General features: G+C 36.6%; 1 protein-coding gene across 3 annotated transcripts in view; it reads left to right on the top strand.

Moving 5' to 3' along the window:
* Nucleotides 1-19,452, top strand: part of LOC136038601 (transaldolase-like) — a 114,380-nt gene extending 94,928 nt beyond the window's left edge. For all 3 annotated transcript variants that reach the window (XM_065721808.1, XM_065721807.1, XM_065721809.1), the window contains exon 8: nt 17,467-19,452. In XM_065721808.1, coding sequence (XP_065577880.1) covers nt 17,467-17,630 — 164 coding nt within the window. In that variant the 3' untranslated portion in view covers nt 17,631-19,452. The remainder of the gene's footprint in view (nt 1-17,466) is intronic.
* The last annotated feature ends 242 nt before the right edge of the window (nt 19,453-19,694 follow it).

Here is a 19,694-nt window from a genome sequence, read left to right as displayed (position 1 = left end):
ACAGAGTTTAAATCTCTCTTTCCTTGACAATTTGAAGAAAGCAGAAATATATGCTCAAAGGGAGAAGTTTGGGCCAGGTATGTACCCAGGGGGGGGCATTTGGGCCTGGGTTCCAGTTTGAATAATTGGTTCCTGTCTTACGTTAGTCCCCCCCCCCCACTCCTCTAAAATAAAACATTGTGTTAGTACTTGATCTGGATTATTAGAGTCCATTCCCTCTCCCTAGAAATATCCAGTTCAGTGCTTCTAAGCTCTTAATAATGCATCACACAGTATTCATGCATATTGGTATCTTGGATCAACCCCTCCTAAAAGATTAGTCTCGGTATCCCGCTGCAGGGCAGGAATGTCGTCACGTGGTTTCCGGACGGTCTTCTCCCAAATTCCATAATTCTTTTAACGAAAGTTCCTTCTCCTCCACTCTGAAATAAGTTTTGGCCTTCGGAACCGCTGAAGCCTTTAATTCTTCGCAAATCCTTTCTAGCCCAATCCTCTTTAGTCAGCTACAAGTCCTCTCTAGTGGTCGTACGCTTATTACTATGCTAACACTTTTATACTTATCTTCTTTCTAGTTTATGGAATTTTGTTCTATAGTGGGCCCATAGACAGGAAACTGGATTTCGGTCTCTCTAAAATCTGCCCTACCTTAACCTTCCAACTTAGAGAGTGCAAGAACACTTTGTCTATATTTTCAGGCTTTGAGACGGTATTAATGATAATAATTTATTTTTAGCCCACATCATACAAACAGTGGCATAATGTTGTCAAAATCCTGTGGGGGGGAGAGGGATAAAGTTTGAGCCAGTTTTCCCAAATCAAATGGAAATGATAGTGAAAACTAAAAAATGATCCAGTGCCATAAAGGTAAAGATACGCTAAAGAAAACTTACTCTTTTCTGTGGATGCTTGAATTGTGCAGGCTCATCTTAGTTGTGACAAGATTTTTGAAGAAACTAAATCTCAGCTGGGGGAGAGGTAGTTGTCCCGCCCCCTGTCCCATGGCAAATTACGCCCCTGTACGCAAAAGTTATTACCCAAAACGAAACTAAAACAAACTAAAGTATGATGGTGCGAAAATATGGAGAATTTCCGAAACTAACAACTGTTTGTGCAACACGGTCAACTTTGCTGTTACATCTTTGACATCAAACTCGTGACATCGACAGTTTTGCGTGATGGCTGGACTTACCGTGCTTAGAGAAAGATTTAAAGGCATAGAGCTTTAGAAAGTGGGACAGATTCTCGAGAGAACACACTTTTTTGTATATATCTTACATTAGATTATATACCCTCCTGTGTCGACAGAGGCACCCAGGATATCCGTAAAGAGCCGCCAGTCATCCCGTATGTGCACCGCCACCAAAATATCTTCCCATTAGGGTTGTATCATCGTGTGAATGTTGGATAGGACACGTCTATATCGGCGATGCATGGTGTTTTTTGGTCGACCTCTTCTGCGGTTTCCCTGAGGTCGCCGTTCCAAGATCTGTCTTGGGATCCTATCGTTCTTCATACTTATTCGGTACCCAAGGTATCACCACCTTCATTGCCGAATGATGTCCGTAACCATGAGCTGGCCTGAGATGGATCGGACTTTCTGGTTTGTGACGTGATATCTCCAGTCGATATTCAGAATCTGAAGGCAATTGTTTTCAAAGACACGAATCCGTCTCTCTTGTTGTTGACTTAAATTCCAGAACTCATTGCTGTAGAGGAGTGCAGAAAGAACATTGCTATTAAAAAGCCTCATTTTAATTTTGTAGAATAGTTTTTCGATCGCCATACTGGTTTTTGTCGGTTAAAAGCTCCACTGGCTTGCCCCTTCTCGCTTCCCGCACTTCCCGCTTGAGGGAAGTGCTGATTTGACTTGATGTGACTGAAGTGCAGCCAGAACTGCACTTCCCGCTCGCTTGACCCTCAATTTTCCACCGTGTTGCCGAGGTACCTGAACTCTACGACTTGCTCGACAGTTGAATCTCCACACTTTATGTTCAGAGGGGAATTAGTTGATGCCATACTCTTTGTCTTCTCTGTAATGATCTTAAGGCCATGCCGGCCGCCTTTCACAGTTAGTATTGGGGAGATCCTGGAGTTTGATCTTGTTGCTTTCCATCAAGGCAATATCGTCAGCAGTGTCCAGATGGGCTAGCTGCTTGCCGTCTCTAATTTGAATGCCGAACCCTGTACAACCAAAGAGTAGGTAGTCGACAAAGAGGACACAGAGGAACGGAGAAATAATACAGCCCTGTTTTACACCGGACATGATACGGAAATATCTAGTATATCCTTCTTGGGTCCGAACACAGAATTCTTGCGTTTTCATATAATAGAACAATTAGGGTCACTATTTTATCAGGAGTTCCATAGTATTGCTGGGTGTTCCATAGCGAGTCTCAGTCGATGGAGTCAAAGGCTTTCTCGAAGTCCACAAAAATCTGTATATACACTGTTTTTAAAATGTGTTTTAAGAAGTTTGGTGCAGATACACTGTATTGCATCATAAGATATATAATTGGAAACTTAGACCATTCCATTTCATTCAGGTACTTATTATATTCAAAGAATCAGTAGTTTCGGGCATCAAGATCTGAAAACTCAAATCAATCTAAGGCATTTCTGGACAAAACTGCCTTATAACGTTTATCAAAAGTAAACACTGGTGATGGTTATGGCATTTGTGATGATTGTGGTGAACATTCACTGTTTTGGGTTGGTTATTTTAAAATCTTTTGATCGGTTAGTGAGATACACTGTTTTGGGTTGGTTATTTTAAAATCTTTTGATCGGTTAGTGAGATACACTGTTTTGGAAAGTCACGTCAAATAGCTGATAAACAGTGAAATTGCCAATCTATGCAACTATAGGAGATAAAGCAATTTCTTATATGCCAATATAAGATATGAATATTAAATGAATTCGCAACAACATTCCCTAACCACCAGTAAGAAGGAACAGGGAATATAGAAGAAAAGTGGCATGCAAGGGGAGTGTGAGTTAAAGCCAGGTCCTAAAATACTAGCAACCAACACCTATCAACATTAAACGGAAAATTTACTTGCTTAGACTGAGGACGTTTTTGGTGAAGGATAACCAAGGGATGTTCTTGAGAGTGCTGTGTCTTTTTCAAGGCAAATATAGCCCTCTGTCGTTCGCGCTGTCGAACTCCAAGAGGAGTCCACAACAAATATCATGGGACAGGCGATTGCTGCCCATTCTAAACATGTTTTCTCAATGTTGCCACCGACTGCTTATGTTTTTATCAATAAAGAGCGGTTGTTTAATCTTCTCTCTAATGAATGAGCTGGTAATTTTGTCCGTCCAGTTGATTCCGAGAATTCATCGAAGACAATTATTTTTGAAACCTTGGATTCTTTTCTCTACGTGTTTTGTCAGCGCCCAGCTTTCACAATCATACGTTAGCACTGATAGGGCGGAAAATAAGTTTATAAAAAATATGAAGTCTTAGAAAAGATGGGAAATGCTTTGAAATCAAAAGAAAATATTGTGGAATCCGTAATAGTAGTATTCTCGAAAGTATTTGAGATAGATAATAGTCTGAGCCTTGCAATATTACTTGCTAAAATCCACGCCTCAAACACTTGCTTGCTATGTCCATCCGTGATTCATTTTGCAGCTCATTGATTGGATAGCTGGGAAGGATCTTGAGGAAGGAAGTTTGAGTGAATTTAAAATATAAACATAAAGGGCTATAGCCCACTTTAAGCTATCCTGATAGCTGTGCCATTGTTACAGTTATGATAATAGTTCAGTAATGGTAATTCAAAAGGTGTTTGCGGCTAAGGTTTCAGCTACGGTAATATGATTTGTCAAAGTGATATTTATAACTTTTCCAGTCAGAAAAAATGTATTGATCGATTGGTTCAGTCCTCTTTCTTATATTAGTAGAGTTTAGTTAAAAATTCGTCTTCTCCAAAATCCTTTTGTACATCAAAATTGTGTGTGTCTTATTTTAACAGCCAACAAAAAAATCTGCTATATACGGAGATCAGTTCGTTAATGGCAATCGAAAACCGTAAAACTCACTTTTTCCGTTTTCCAGCTCTCCTAGAACCATTTTTTGCTTCTTTCTTTTATTGTTACAACCCAGTTGCTGAGGTAATAGAATAGTGGTAGCCGCAAGAATGTATCCAGAATTTTTGTTCGGTGGGGGGGCTTACAAAAAAAACTTTGGAAAACGCATCAAGAATTTGGATACGGCCTTGAGTAGCCGTAATTGTAGTTTTAAGGCTACTCTTTGTATTAACTGAGTTCATCTGGTTATCAAACAAAGAGTCATCTGTAAGAATGTATTTTTCATCCAAGTTCAAAACAAGTTACCCCTTTAACCAATCTATCAGATGAACTGACATTCAAATCTGTATCTAGTTAAAGTTCGAGATGTTGCATCTCATAAAAACATCCTTCAATGCCGAAGCATATCTCGACGTAAATAGCTTTTAACTTAAGCCCTGTGTCAAAAATAAGACTATCCGCATTGTGAGCAAAAACTATTATATTATGGTTAGGATACTGGGTATGCAGAGATTTACGGTAGCAAAGGCAGCATACTTAGAGGCGTTGAGACAGAATAGTAAAACAGGGTGGCCGGCGGAGATTAAGGATATCTTAGATAAGTGTGGATTAGGGGAATGGTGGAATGAAGGAAAGGGGGTTATGGGTATGGAGGAAATAGTAATAAGGGAGGTACAAGAGAGGTTGAAGAACCAAGAAATACAGATATGGTGGGCAAGTTTGGATCGTTCAGGGTCGTTAAAATTGTATAGACAGGTAAAGGGTAGTTGGGGGGAGGAGGTATTTTGGAAGGTTGGGTTAAGTAGAGAGGATTTGAAGGCTTATTTGGATTGGAGGGGAAATGGATTTTTGATTGGGGAGAAAAGAAAGTATCAAAGGAGAAAAGGGGAAAAGGTAGAATCTATTGCTTGTCCTATGAGTGGATCTCAGGATGAAAGTTTAATACATTTTTTGTGTGAATGTGTCGAATTGAATGACTGGAGGCGAGAGATGTATGGTAAAGAAAAATTGAATGAGATATGGATCGTAGATAGAATGAAAGAGACAAATTTCCTGAGTATTAAAAGGATAGCAAGATTTGTAAGGATTGTAGCGGCACATCGGGAGCGGTTTCTTTAAATAGTATTAATTTAATTTAGTTAATTTGTTGTTTGTTTGTTGTTATGTAATTTTCCTATGGCCCACGGGCTTTTTCTGGAATAAATTATTATATTATTATATTATATGGGAATTGAACTAGGATCCGAATTCTGATCTTCGGAGTTGAAGTCGGAATTTTTAAACATAAAACGAGAATTTTCAAGATTGTTCGAGGCGGAGCTAAAGTCTTGTGCCCTAAAAATTTGGGTGGATTGTGGCTGCTTGTCTTTTTTTTAAAGGAGCCGGGGCTCCTAGTTGGTATTTTACACAAGTTTGACAATTTTGAAGCGAATCCAGATAGTTGCCAAAATGCTATGATTTTCAAAGTGAACTGCCATTACGTCTTGTTGCTAGAATTCGGGTAGGGTTTCTGATGTAAAGGAGCTATATTAGCAAAATATTTTAATATTGCGTAATGTATATTATACACCAGTATATATTATATAGTCAATATTGTAGCTAAATAGTAAATATGTAGCCCAATACCAAGAGACTGTGAGCGACACTTAGTTGGAGGGAGGGAGGGGGTCTTCTGGGTCGTTTCTCCTTCGAAGTATCGAGATTGTTACTACAATTGCTCATATTTATCGTATAATTAGCCTTTTTTATCCGGAACTCCCCCCCTCCCCCCCCATCCAATTACATTCTTTTGAGTATGCTATGACTAGAGATCTTAAAAACTACAGCAATTTAAGCAGATGTCTGGGCTTCAGTGCTATCGTTCACACCCAGTAGTACGAAGTACAAAATACTTGCTACCTGAGAACATAGGGATGGCTTGCCATGGTCAGATTTCAGAGGAACTGTCTGGAGGATAGTTGTCAGGATTTGGGGGATTACACCATAAAAAATGGCAAAAATCATAAGTCCAATCGGTATATTATTTCAGTTTTCGTGTCTTAATTCTAATAGGCAAATTTAATTTGTACCAGCCTGACCGGTTAAGGCGGGTCAAGAGACAAATAAGGTGATCTTGGCGGTGCAATGTCTTAATGTTTAGAGTGGAAAGCCTTAATTATATAACGATTTACTCCCCTTTTAAAGGCAAAAAGAAACATTGCCGCAATCCAATGCCCGAATGACACCATAACGTCCATGAAATAGAGAGATTTTGAAACCAGAGCGGCAGATTTTGACAAATGGATCGAGATATTGGCAATATCCGATAATTTACATACGGTTCCCATGTTTTCTTCTAAAATTGCCCCCCCTGCCCCAAGAAGCATGAATGGTGAATTCATCGTTGTAAAAAAAAAAGACTTAATTAAACAAAAATAAAAGAAGATATAAACTTCTTAAAAATCTCTGAACTTTGGGAGGGCTCGATTTAACCCCCCCTCTCTTTTGTATACACATGTGAAAATATTAAAAATTACAATAAATTACACGTGTTTCGGCTGTTTTTGGAATTTTTTGAAATTATAACTCTATCCCTACCTAAGACAAATCTCCCCTTAAACAAAATTCATCGTACATGGCTGGCTGAATATTTTGAGCTGATACTGGAATAATTTTAATTCCTGATTAATTCTCGAGGACTCAGAAATCCTACTCTGAGTGTTTACTGCGTCAATTTAAAAAACATAATGTTGAATCACCCTTTTAAGTCGTGCATGCAAGATCGACTGGTGTTATTTTTTTTTTTTTTTCAAATATATTCTTTAATCGTAAGGTATCTAGAGGCTTTTTCCCAAGTCTGTTAGTTCCACCTTTGTGAGTTGTAGATAAGGTGTGAGATAAAGCTTTTGTTGCCCTTTGTTTGTGAGTCAGGCTTTTTTTTTATCCGAACAACCGGTCAAAAATTTCAGTAAAAAAAAACAACATGAAATTATTCTCTTTAATAGCTTTAAGACTTAAAAAATTTTAAACTGGTATTATAACTTTTTCAAAGCAACTTTTTGAATGTAAATGCCAAATAAATAGTACAAAAAGTAGCCCATTTCTATCTTCCATTGGCCCTCCTCATCTCTCATTTGGTCATTTTTTTACCATTGCCTCTCGTCCTATGAAGGAGTTTAAATAATTGTAGAAATATAGCTCCTTATTCTCTCTTCACCTTTTTTCTAATTGTTCTAACGCATATTCAGCGTTAGTTTTAGGAGTGCTAGTCTTTTTTTTTCAGCTGTAAAAGCGTGATCTTGGATTTTCCCTAGTTCTATTTTTGCACGAGACAGTTATAGTTCCACAAGTTTGACATTCATTGGTCGTGACGAGAACTACAAATAATTGGATTAATTACGCCATAGTCTACTGAACAGGGTTGTCACGCACTCGGTTCAAAGTTGGTGCTTGTTGTTTTGGGTTTCAACACAGTGGCGCTATAAAAGCTCATCTCCAAGAAATGTTTTTCATTTTCTTTGTGCATTTAATTTCTTCTGTGGTTTAAAAAAAGAGATGTTAATTGTTTGTTATTGCAAATTTCCGGCAGGCACTGGTAAAATTCAGTACCTTCGTAGAGGAGTTTCCGGGTCAGGGTCCTACCACATATACAGGGTTATGTTTAGGGGGTAGGGGAATGTTTAGGGGAGTTATGGAAAGCAGGCCACCCAGAATGCATTATTAGATACCTAAACACCTCTATATTGAATATTTAAATATAATATACCTGCTTTGTAGTTTATTTCGTGAAAGATTAAGCTAATTATAACCGAATGCAAGAGAAAAACCGGTTTTATCCAGATCAAACAAGTCAAAAATCTTGATTGTGTTCGGAATAATACACAACCATTTTTCCTATTGCATGGTTGTTGGGCAGAAATTTATTTCTTCATAGTAACGGTGTGTTTTTTTTTCTGTTTTTGATCTTCAAATCCCAAATGATGTAAATCCTCTTTATATAATTTCAGTTGGTAACAGTTTACAAATTAGTGACCTATATTCCATGGACTTCAAGATTCCCAAGTGAATTAAAAAAGGCCAAATACTACTGCCTGTAATAATTCAAAATATTTACGAGAATAGTTTAATGTTATCTAAAGCTACGAACCTGAGAAGATTTGCCTGATTTTCAATAGGGGGGAGTTGATATACCCCCTCCGAAATGAAGGAGTATCAATGAAAACCGCACCATCAGATTAAGCGTATCAGAGAACCCTACTACAAAGGTTGCATTTTTTTTCCCGATGAAAGGTCACGGCTGTGGTTTTTTTTTTTCTTTCTTTTTTTTTGAAGGGGTGATCATATTGAACCAATTGTCTTAGGATATCCAGAGAGGGCTTATTCGGAAGGAAATTAGAAGTTCCAATGTCCTTTTTAAGTAACCAAAAAGATTGGATGGCAGCTAACCCACCTTCCACATCCTTTTTCCCCAAAGACATTCGATCAAAATTTCTAGATGACCATTTGGTTCAGCATAATTAAAAGGTCCATTAGCTATACTTCTGGGGATGATACGGCCCCCCACAGCATCGAGGAAAGAGCTGTAAGCTATGCAATTTGTCCCTTGTTCACATATAATTTTGTTTTTGGAAAAATTTTCGCGGGGGGAATTTCCTGGCGCGATTTGTAAGTGAACAAATAGATTGGATGGCAGCTAACCCACTTTTCACGTCCTTTTTTCCCAAAGACATCCGATCTAAGTTTTTAGATAGCAATTTGGTTCAGCATAGTTAAAGGTCCATTGACTATGCCTCTGGGGATCAAACGACCCCCTAAAGCCCCGGAGAAACCGCTGTAAGCTATGCAATCCACCACTTATTCGCATATAGTCTTTTTTTGGAAAATTTCCTGGAGGAGGGGGAATTTTTTGTGAGGGAAAAGCATTCGAGGGGTAATCCCTGGCGCGATTTGAAAAAGGATCAGAAATGGAATGAAAAAAAACACAAGTTTTTCTTTTCAATTGAAAGTAAGGAACAACATTGAAATTTAAACCGAGCAGAAAATAATCGTGAATGAGGGGGTTGCCCACTCCTTAGTCCTTGTTCTTTACGCTAAAGTTTGATCTTTTGTCCCAATTTTTAAGAACGACTCCTGAAGCACCAAGAGCCGTTGAATTCGAATAAAAAGTATTTTATAGAACTTTCAGACTTTAGAATAAAGAGCGAGGGGATGGGGAAGGGGCAGCCCCCTTCATATACGGAATAATTCGGGTTCATTTTAAGGTTTAATATTGTTCTTCACTTACAGTGGAATAAACGCGTTTTTTTAATGTCTTACAAAAAAGAGCAGAAAGACTGCTGCTCTCCAGAAATGTATGCCAAGAAAATTATTGGGAATTTGGAAAGAACCCTAAAATTGAGGGAAGAGGGGTTGTGACGAGTATGGAATTCCAAAAAGTATTTCGTACACAAAGAAAAATAAAAACTAAAGAAATATAAATTTTAAAAAATGAACTAGTTTAAAAACTTAATTTAGAAATTCGAAGTTTGTAAAAAAAAGTTAAACTAAAGCCATTTTAAAAACCCATTTAGGTTTAATAAAGATATTATAAAATGTATCCTGGTTGATTTTATTCAAGAAATTCAAAAGAACTCGACTGTATGATTTGAGAAGTCAGCTATTCAGATTGAGTTTGTCAACTTGATGAACTTCGACAAAGAAAACTTGTTCAATCAAAAAATTCTCCTGACAATTAAGGCGAGGTATTTTGATAATTTTGTTTATTTGTTTTGCAATTTATTTAGTCCGCTGATATTCAAAGGACTTATTGTGAACTTTAATCGATTTGTTTTTCTTTAAGCGTAAAGAATTTGACATTTTTAGCGACAAAAAACGAAATTGAAAGAAGGTAAATTCGTAGGTGGTTTTCATGGTGTCTTGGCAATTACTTAAGTTACAAGAATAATGGAGATCTTGATTAAGTTTTTTTTTTCAATAACCGGTTGAGGCTACTGGTTTCATAGGCAGCGCAATTGCACTGCCTAAGTAAAGAATGATGGAGAGACATCAGGAAGCATAATACTAAATCACACTTTTAACTACCATTTTGTGATTATCAACGCAGGTGTGTATTAAGAACGTTGGCCAAAATACGTCGAAACAGCAGAAAAAAGGTAGTAAATTGTGAAAATTACCCTAAGGATGGGTATTTCTGCAGGAGACGGACCCTCCCCCTCCCAGTTCTTATGAATTTCATAATAAATTCAAATATTTATCATATACTTCGCATCTGTTTTTTCCCTTTTTGAGGTGTAGCCCCCTTCTAAGTTTGTATGTGTGTCTGACCTAAGTGCAAAAAAGCTGTCCTTTCTCTCTATAATTTTGAAACTTAAATGGAAAACATACGCGTTTCGAAAAAAATCTAATTGTAAGATTGTAAAAAACAAAACAAAAAAAAATCAACCTTCATGATCCAAAAATCACATAGTGAAATAGTGTGTACTAAGGATAAGCGAATTTACGGAAACAATATTTTAATGATTAGATTATGATGGACCCAAAAGCGCCACCCTTGTACGTGCGTCTTGGTAAGCGGTGACAATCAGCTTATTAGTTGGCTTCACTGTTATGTTTATATGTAACTAAAGAATACAGATTTGATAACCCAACTGTCGTTGTCCCTTTTCGGTGGCGGGCCCTTGATTAGTGCCTGAGATGCCATTCTCTCCCAGTGTTTCTGTTCAGAGCTATTTAGTTTAAATGTTTTATAAAAAGTAAGGGAACGTAACTTCTTTTGAAGCAAACTGATTAAATTGCTAAGACAAACAACGAAGAAAGAAATGATAAAGCTGAAAGAATTAGGAAAGGGTAGTCGCCATCAGGAAGCTTATGCTACTACTGCTACAAACTCATCATAACGTTAAATCACTGTTGCTGTCTGAGGCTGACATATTAATGAATGCATTTCCCCCTTCATCCCACTCTTGTTAAATACCCCGGCTTAGCCAGTTCCCCAAAAATTCCCAGCTTCTAATTTTATTCTTTCTTGTTTTATCTCATTGGTATTCTGTACGAAAATGGGTTTTTAGCCAAAGACTTTTCCCATTTTATACGATTTTTAGCACAGTTCAGGGTATGGGTCTTCAGACGAATCGAAGGGAATGAGAATTATCTCCATGTGTGCACGTATGGTATTTTTTCTAGTATCATCAAATCTGTTGATAACAATTCAACTAATTCATTTACCCTTGAATCAGCATCTTGTCTGGTTAATCTTCGATCAATCAAAGAGAAATAAGAAATTGGCTTCTTTGTAAAACGAGACCCTGGCGACGTTGATTTGTGTGGTATCTTGGTCAGTGTTTATGCCGTGAGAATTCATGAATGACTCGGTGGGTTTCTGGTTATTCAGTCGGCATATTCTCAGCTCACTGCATTTTTGAACGGATGCCATAAGCGTCTGACCAGAGTCTTTGCCAACTTTGGCGGTCGATTTAGTTGCAATTGTCTGCTCTGAAACCAAAATCAACTCTCTCCTATGTCTCGGTAGTCATCTGCTACGTCTCATAAAGTTGATCAAGGGCCGCACGGTTGCCAGATGTAGTGCGAAAAAGTGTCAGTCCATTTGGAAAATAAGGAAATGGTTCTTGGGCTCATATGTTTTTTTTTAAGATTTTGTAGTTCTATTAATAGAAAACTGGAATAGATTTGGCTTGGGGTAGTGAGGGATTTGACCGTCCTACGTGGAAGCAAAATATACCGGCTTTTCCGGAAGAAAAGATGGTTGTCGTACTTTTTTATTACGTGTCACAGGTTCGCATGCAATAATTGCCCGTTATTTATACATTTAGAGATCGCCATTGATTATAGATTTAAATATTGGACAATGAAGAATTTATTAGTGCAGATCAGATTGTCCATACCGTAAAAGCTCTGACATCATTTTGAATCTTCTTAAGATGCATTTTAACCCGACACCTATGTATTTATCTTTAATTCCTGGTAAATCAAAAATAACAAATTTAAAATTTTTTCAAAAAAATTTGGGTCTGTTGGTAGTACTATTTGAAAGTGATCACACTCATCGATGCAATATGATGATAGTATCAAAACAGCACAAATGTCCATAATTTCGAATTATAAACGGTTCGGGTGATGGAACATAATTTTGAAACTCAATAAAAGGGCTTCATTTACTACGCTAAGTTTTTGATACCGCATGCTTTTGATCCTTAATGTTTCAGTGCAAACTTACGTGAATATGCTTAAATTAAAAAAAAAAACTTACTTCATTAATGTTTACGTTTGTTTAAAACGAACTTAAGCTATCACGCTAAATTCTTGACATATTTTTTACTCCTCAATAATTCCAGTCCAGTTGGCCAACCGACTAGGGTCAAATGAAAAGCAGGTCGTCCCCGAATGGGGTGGGAGGATTTAAGGGAAATTGGAACTTGTTGGGAGGTGTAAAGAGGGACGCCTGTATAATTAAACCGTTGTAAAATAAAGGGGGGGGTGTAGATTGGGGTTATAATTCGAGCCTATTTACTTGGAAAGTACATGGTCACTATCACGCATAAAGGTCGTACCCAGTATTTTCACGTTTCTGAAATAATTGGCAAAAACTTTGCCCAAGCTGTTCTCATCGGGATTATCAACAGGGCAATGTAGATCAGGAAGGTCGAAGTATTATGTTATTCTTTGAGAACTGCTTAGCGAACTGTTTCCGTGTGGATTATCTCAGAAGTGTCAGATACAACTTTTAGGCGTTGCAGTGACAAGATATGATTCGATGTTGGACAGACAAGATGGCTTGAGATGTTTAGTCGGTATCGGACCGACCTGATGTCGATATTACTTAGATTTGAGTATTCAATAATGATATCTCATAGATGGCTAATGAATGTCTGACTCCCTTTTAAGTTCACTTCCCTTTGAAAATACTTGATGATAGAAATCAGCTAGTGCTTCTACTATCCCCTTATATTTATCGGAATTTTCTGGAGTTCCTCTGAAAGAAAAGCGGATTTTTCTGTAGTCTCCCGTAAAAATAACGATTTTCATTCCTTATTAACGATTTACTCAATTTTTTATCCTTTTTTTAACCCCTTTTTTTAAACAAACTTGGTCAATTTGGTTAATTATTGGTGGTCTTGTCACAATGTCCTCCCGCCCCCTCCCAAGATGTTACTCTAGATCCACCTTTAAGGTGCGTAGGACATTTTTTCGTGGAAGAGGGAGGAGGGGGGGCGGAAATAAAAAATTTCAATAAGACACACCGAAGAACTCGGTAAAATCTAGCATTTCGACAAACACTTGATTCTCTTTGAAGTTCACTTCCCTTTGAAGATACTTGAAGATGGAACTCAGCTAGTGCTTCTACTACCCCCTTGTTTTCCGGAGTTTTCTGGAATTCCTCTGAAAGAAAAGCGGATTTTCTGTAGTCTCCCGTAAGAATAACGATTCTCATTTCTTATTAACGATTTACTCAATTTGTTCTCCTTTTTTTAATTTCTTTTTTTAAACAAACTTGGCCAATTTGGTTAATTATTGTTGGTCTTGTCACAATGTCCTCCCGCCCCCTCCCAAGATGTTACTCTAGATCCGCCTTTAAGGTGCGTAGGACATTTTTTCGTGGAAGAGGGGGGAGGCGAAAATAAAAAATTCCAATAAGACACACCGAAGAACTCGGTAAAATCTAGCATTTCGACAAACACTTGATTCTCTTTGAAGTTCACTTCCCTTTGAAGATACTTGAAGATGGAACTCAGCTAGTGCTTCTACTACCCCCTTATTTTCCGGAGTTTTCTGGAATTCCTCTGAAAGAAAAGCGGATTTTCTGTAGTCTCCCGTAAAAATAACGATTCTCATTTCTTTTTAACGTTCATGTATCTGTAAATATTAATTTCAGGGGAAATTTTGAAGACCCATTTTTGGGAGAAAATGGGAAAAATGGAATTAGTAGCCGCGGGTACGATAAAATCTCAACGTAGAATTTTAAGAAATTTGTAGATTTTTAACGTTTTGCTAAAAATATATACTAGCCATCACCGGCTCGAGTTATTTATCAATTCCTGTATAAAGGTTTGAAGTGAGAAATTTTTTCACTGAAATTTTACTAGGCGGTAGACCTTGCAATTTCTCATACATTTTCGGCATAGCATAGATGTGCAAAATTTCGCACCGTTTTCAAATTAAACAGTTTTCATAGATTGTATCTAATACGCCTATTTGGCGAAGCAGCTATAAAATAGATTTCTATTCTGTTTCGCAATTGAAAAGTAAATAAAACTATGGAGGAGAACTGGAAGGAAGTCTGCATGAATTAATTTCAGGAAGTTTGAGATTCGAATTAAAAATGACTTGTTGTTCGTTGTCAAATGTAACTTGCTTCTTGAATTAGAAGAATATTTGGTACTTGTTTGTTAAGGCAGAACATCCTTGAGAATTATGCTGTCACCTGATAAAATCGGTTCGAATCGGTTATGATTTGCTTATTTTCATTGAGATGTAATTGAATAATTACACCTACGATGTAAATTTATTTTACTTTAATATTTAGAGGTGATTGGGGGGTGGGTATAGGAGTGTTTTAACGCCACCGCGGTTTTCCGCCACCATATGTTTTTCGCCACCTTTTAATTCAGGTAGGTCAGGATAGACGTATACATATATGTAGACATAGATATAAGAACAGACATAGACATGGAAATAGACATAAACATTGACACAGATATAGACAAAAACATAGACATAGACTAACCTAACCTGTCTATTCTGATCCAACTAATCCTCTAGATGATTCAATATTTCCTCGGTGGTGGAAAACATACGGTGGCGGAAAACCGCGGTGGCGCTAAAACACCCAATTCGGTTAGGGGTTAGGTATTTAATATAATACGTTCTGTGCGGCCTGCTTTCCATAATTCTTTGTCGTAGTTTACAAAATTTTGTTTCTAAAGTATCATATTATCATTATGTTTTAGTATATTTCATTAGGATTAACCTAACTTAACTTCTTGAGGATTTTCTGTTTAACAGACAAGTGCCGAATGTTTTAGTTTGAATTATATCTTGTAACCCAGACGGGAGTAACTCCCGAAAGAACTAAGGCTTGAAAGGAGATTGTAAGTCTAGTTCAGCTAATTGTATTATTGATAAGTGAAGTAAGGAGTGGGTACTTTGATATTAGTTTGAAAGTTACAAAAGACCCATAAACAATCGTACCGTTTGATTAGTCAGTTAGGCGTCCAATGTTGGCTAAGTAAAAGCCGCTAGGCTTGCAAACTCTACATGGCGTAAAAATATATAATATATACAATATCCTTTATATAATATCAATAATTAATTCATAATATGTTGTTGTACTCGGTTTTACAAACTAGACAAAAGTAAATGAAATGCCGAGTCTAGAAGTGAGAAACATAGATAATTAGAACCTGAAAGATAATAGATAATAAAGATAATAAAGATAATAAAATAATAAAGATAATAAAGATAATAGAATCTTATATCGACAGTGCTGTCGATATAAGAGTCGCCAATCATAAACTTACGGCGAAATATCTTAAATGGAAGAAGCTATTCCATCATCTTCTATAGTTTTCTATGATCTATGAGTGCCTTTCATCGTCTATGAAAGGCACTAAGCAGGATTTTTTCTAGAGGGGTGGGGGGGTTGTAATAACAGACATAACTTTATTTGATAATTGGAATAAGAAGTGCTCACAGATTTGAAAATGAGTATTTTGGAGGAAGGCTGGGTCATGAGCCCTTTCCCTGTTCCCTGCGCACGTGACTGATTTACGGCTATGAATTTATTATTACTATTGCATCATTATGCTTTATGTGCTTTTCATCTTCAATTCTGGCGTTAGAAGTACTGTTATTTATTATGTTATGGCACAGTTATTGATGACATTGTTCTACTGCTAATTTATCTATTCCGAAGATTTTCATCTAGGACACTCAAATCATCAGTATAATCTGAAGTGTAGGAGAGTTTTAATTTCCCATTTGACGCCATGATCTTCTATAGCCATTGTCGTGTGCCTCCGGACAAAGCTTATCAAAATGATCCATGTAAATTGGGGTAGAACGCAACCCTGCTTAACTCCTGATTCAATACAAAACTAGTTACTAGCTTAATTTCCTACCTTAATCGTAGCAATGTTATTCTTGTGCATAGCATTAGTCACTAATGTATTTATCTGGTATACCGTTCAAGGTCGAGAAGGCTAGGCCAGGACACGTTCTACAGACGGTGGAGGATATGTTGTCAAAGATGGTCCTTTTCGGCCAACTATCTAGGGCCAAACAAAAAGCAGATCTTCCCGAATTGGGTGGGAGGATGTCTTAAGTAAGGATTTAAGGGAAATAGGAATTTAGAACGCTAGAATTAACTCCCGCAACATGAAGATACAAACATAATCCTTATAACCGTCCTCAGTTCAGTGGTAAAATGCTTGCCGGCTACTCGGGCAGAATGTTACATGAAATATATGCGTCTATAATTGGGCCTTGATAACAGTGATGTCGCTAAACAAGTGGTCTAAATTAGTGTATCTTATGTTACTAAATTATATAAGACAATTTAGCGATTAGTAATATTATCTGCAATTAGTAATTATACTAAATAAGTATACTTGCATTACTAAATTAATAAGCTTTCGTTCTAATTAAATCCTGAAACTACATTGAAAACCACAAACATAAACTTGAAGAGAAAGATGAGGAAAGGCATGTTTATTTACCTAAAAATCAGAATTCATGGGACTGATTTTTGGACGTTTGGTCGTTTGGACGTTTCGCTTCTAAAATCTTCACAATGCGTAAGCGCACTGATCAAAAATAGCAAGACCGGTAAGTTAATAAAACGAGACGTATGGACGCCATTCGCCACCTTGATTGCGACGACCTCGTATTGTATCTTGCTCTTACTTCTTCAGTGTTATAGTGTTTTACTGCCAAATTTTTATTTTAAGGTAGTTCTTCTCTTCCATGTGTTCATCCTTTTACCGTAGGTTAGTCATTATGCAGATTTGGGGGTCCTTATCTTCTCCTAATACAAAGGATGTATCTAAAAGCGATTGGCAGAAGAAATGTACTTTGCATTTTTATCCTAGCTCGATACTGCGATTTGGAGACATAATTTGCTTGGTTTGCCAATAATATTATTTGCCAATAATTGCCAATAATAGCCAAGTAATATTTGCTTGGTTTGGCCCAGTGGTGCAAATTGGGGTTTCCTCCTTGATTTTGAAAAATGCTTTTTTGCGGGTATTTTCATAAAAAAAGAATGTCTTTTTGTAATTTCATTGAAAAAATGAGAAATTAGACTTTGAAAAGACAATTTGTCCCCTTTTAAATTTAATTTTTTTTTTTGAATTAACGCAACTGATCTGGACAAATTACATACTGTGTTTCGATTTGTTAATTTAATCTTTGTTTTAGTATCAAATGTATCCTTTTTTTTAGCCAAGGGAATGGAGATTAAGAAAATAGCGATGGACGAGAAAACATTTCGTTGGATGCTCAACGAAGATCCAATGGCCACCGACAAACTGAGCGATGGAATCCGAAAATTTGCAGCTGACTCGATCAAACTCGAGAAACTAATCGAGGAAAGACTTAAAGCCTAAATACACCTAGTTTCTTAAATCTGAATTCACACTACGGTATTCTTTCCTGAAGACACTTTATTTTGGAGGTATCTTTTAAGTAAACTCCATCGAAAGTCTTATATATAATCTTAAGCTAGCAGGCAGGTGCGTCAGAAGTGGATCCAGGGGGCGAGGGGACCGCGGGCTTCCTAGATCTTTCTGGTGCCTTCATTTGCTTTTTTCTATTTTTACCCCCTTTTTTAAACAAACTTGTCAATTTGGTCAATTATTGGCGATCTTGTCAAAATGTCCTCCCCCCCCCCCCCAAGATTTTGCTCTAGATCCGTCTTTAAGGTGCGTAGGACATTTTTTCGTGGAAGAGGGGGGGAATAATAAAAAAAAAGGTATTTAAAAATTTCAATAAGATACACCGAGAAACTCGGTGGCTGCCCCGGGCCCCTCCCCCCCACCTTGCGTACTTACGTGCTCTTAAGAATGTTGATTTTAGGTGGAAAATCATTGATACAAAAAAAAGTTGCAAAATAAATTTGTTTTTATGAAAAATAACCAAGGGGTCTTGAATTTTGTCTAGGACTTTGCCTGCAGCGTGAATTCAGTTGTGTTGGCTATAAAGTTTTGAATTGTCAATATTTTTCAGTTTTCCTGACTTGATTTGATATAAATCTGATTTCTCTCCCTTGACTACCCTTTTTTCATGAAAAATCATTCAGCTAAATTTTTTTTTAATGTTTCTTCTTTCTAAGATAAGTTACATAGCTAGATTTTCTAGTGGTCTACACTAGTTGGGAAAATTCATTTTCAAATCATCCCTTTATTGCTCCTGGGTGTTATTTTTAAGTAATTTTATTTAATTCTAACTAGTTGATGTATTAAATGCATAATGTCTTATTTGACTCCCTAATGCAGTTTATTCCTAAAGATTTCTCAAAACTCCCGGAAATAATTCTATCTCACATTTATTTAACTACAGTAATATAAATGTGTTTCCTTGTTTATCCCCCCCCCCCATGGGTGCTTCTCCAGTGAATTTTTTCTGATTATAATTTTTGATCCTTTTTTTTTCTTTATGGGTCTTTTTTGTTTCTCTTCTATACAGTGTGTAGGGGCAAAAAGGGTATCACCGAATATGTCAAACCCAAAATCAGGTTTAGAGCTCCTTTTTATTTTTACAAAATAAAATAAAATAAACTAAGCTGGGAGTGACACTTAACAAGTGGGTGGAAGGTGCATTTTAAGTGTCAGAACTGCTCTTAAATAATTTGTTTACACATCTTCAGATTATGCTAGTTATGCTGACCATCCTTCCCAGTCTATCTTCCTCCTAACTTGTGCTTCTCTTGTTTATTCTTTTTCGACAATAAAAGTTCAAATAGGTATAAATCCTTTTAAAAGACAGTGATAAATTTCACAAAAAATACTAGATATTTTGGTCATATATGCATTGTTTTTTTAATATATATTTTTTGCGATTTTTTTTTTTTTTGTAAAAAAAGTATTTTTTGTGGAATTGATCACTGTCTATTATGAGGATTTATCACTATTTGAACTTTTATTTGTCGTCATGGAAAGGCAGTGTGGTCTTCGTAATTATCTTGATTCTTCTTATTTTCTACAGTTTTATTTTCTATGCCGTTTCGTTTTCTTTTGGGATCAGTGCAATAAATCTTTACTTTTTTCTGCCTCATATTAAAAAGAATATTTTTTGTGAAAAATGGTTTGTTTGGGAAGGGAGAGTAAACTAGATTTATTTGTGTTATTCATTCCATTTGTGATTGTTTGTGTTGAGAAATTTCTTGATTTATTTTTGTTTGCTTATGTTCAATAAATAGTCGAAGAATCATATAGTTTCCCGTTTTTCTTCTTTTTTTTGTCAGCGAAAAAACTATTTGGATAATATCCAAAAGAAAGCTAAAGACAGTAATCGTCTTTATTTTTAAATTTTGCATTTTCTTTCTAAAATGGAGGACGCGCTTCAGTCTTGGTAAGATTTTTCTGTTTTTTGGTGATGTTTTTTTTCTAACTTCTAAAAACGAACTTTTTTAAAGAATGTCGTCAATTTACCTTCAGTTTTGAGTTTTCCAC

The sequence above is a fragment of the Artemia franciscana genome, chromosome 18 (genome assembly GCF_032884065.1).
Source record: "Artemia franciscana chromosome 18, ASM3288406v1, whole genome shotgun sequence".
NCBI lineage: Eukaryota > Metazoa > Arthropoda > Branchiopoda > Anostraca > Artemiidae > Artemia > Artemia franciscana.
Note: the sequence above shows the minus strand (reverse complement) of the source record. Positions and strands in the feature narration are given on the sequence as shown.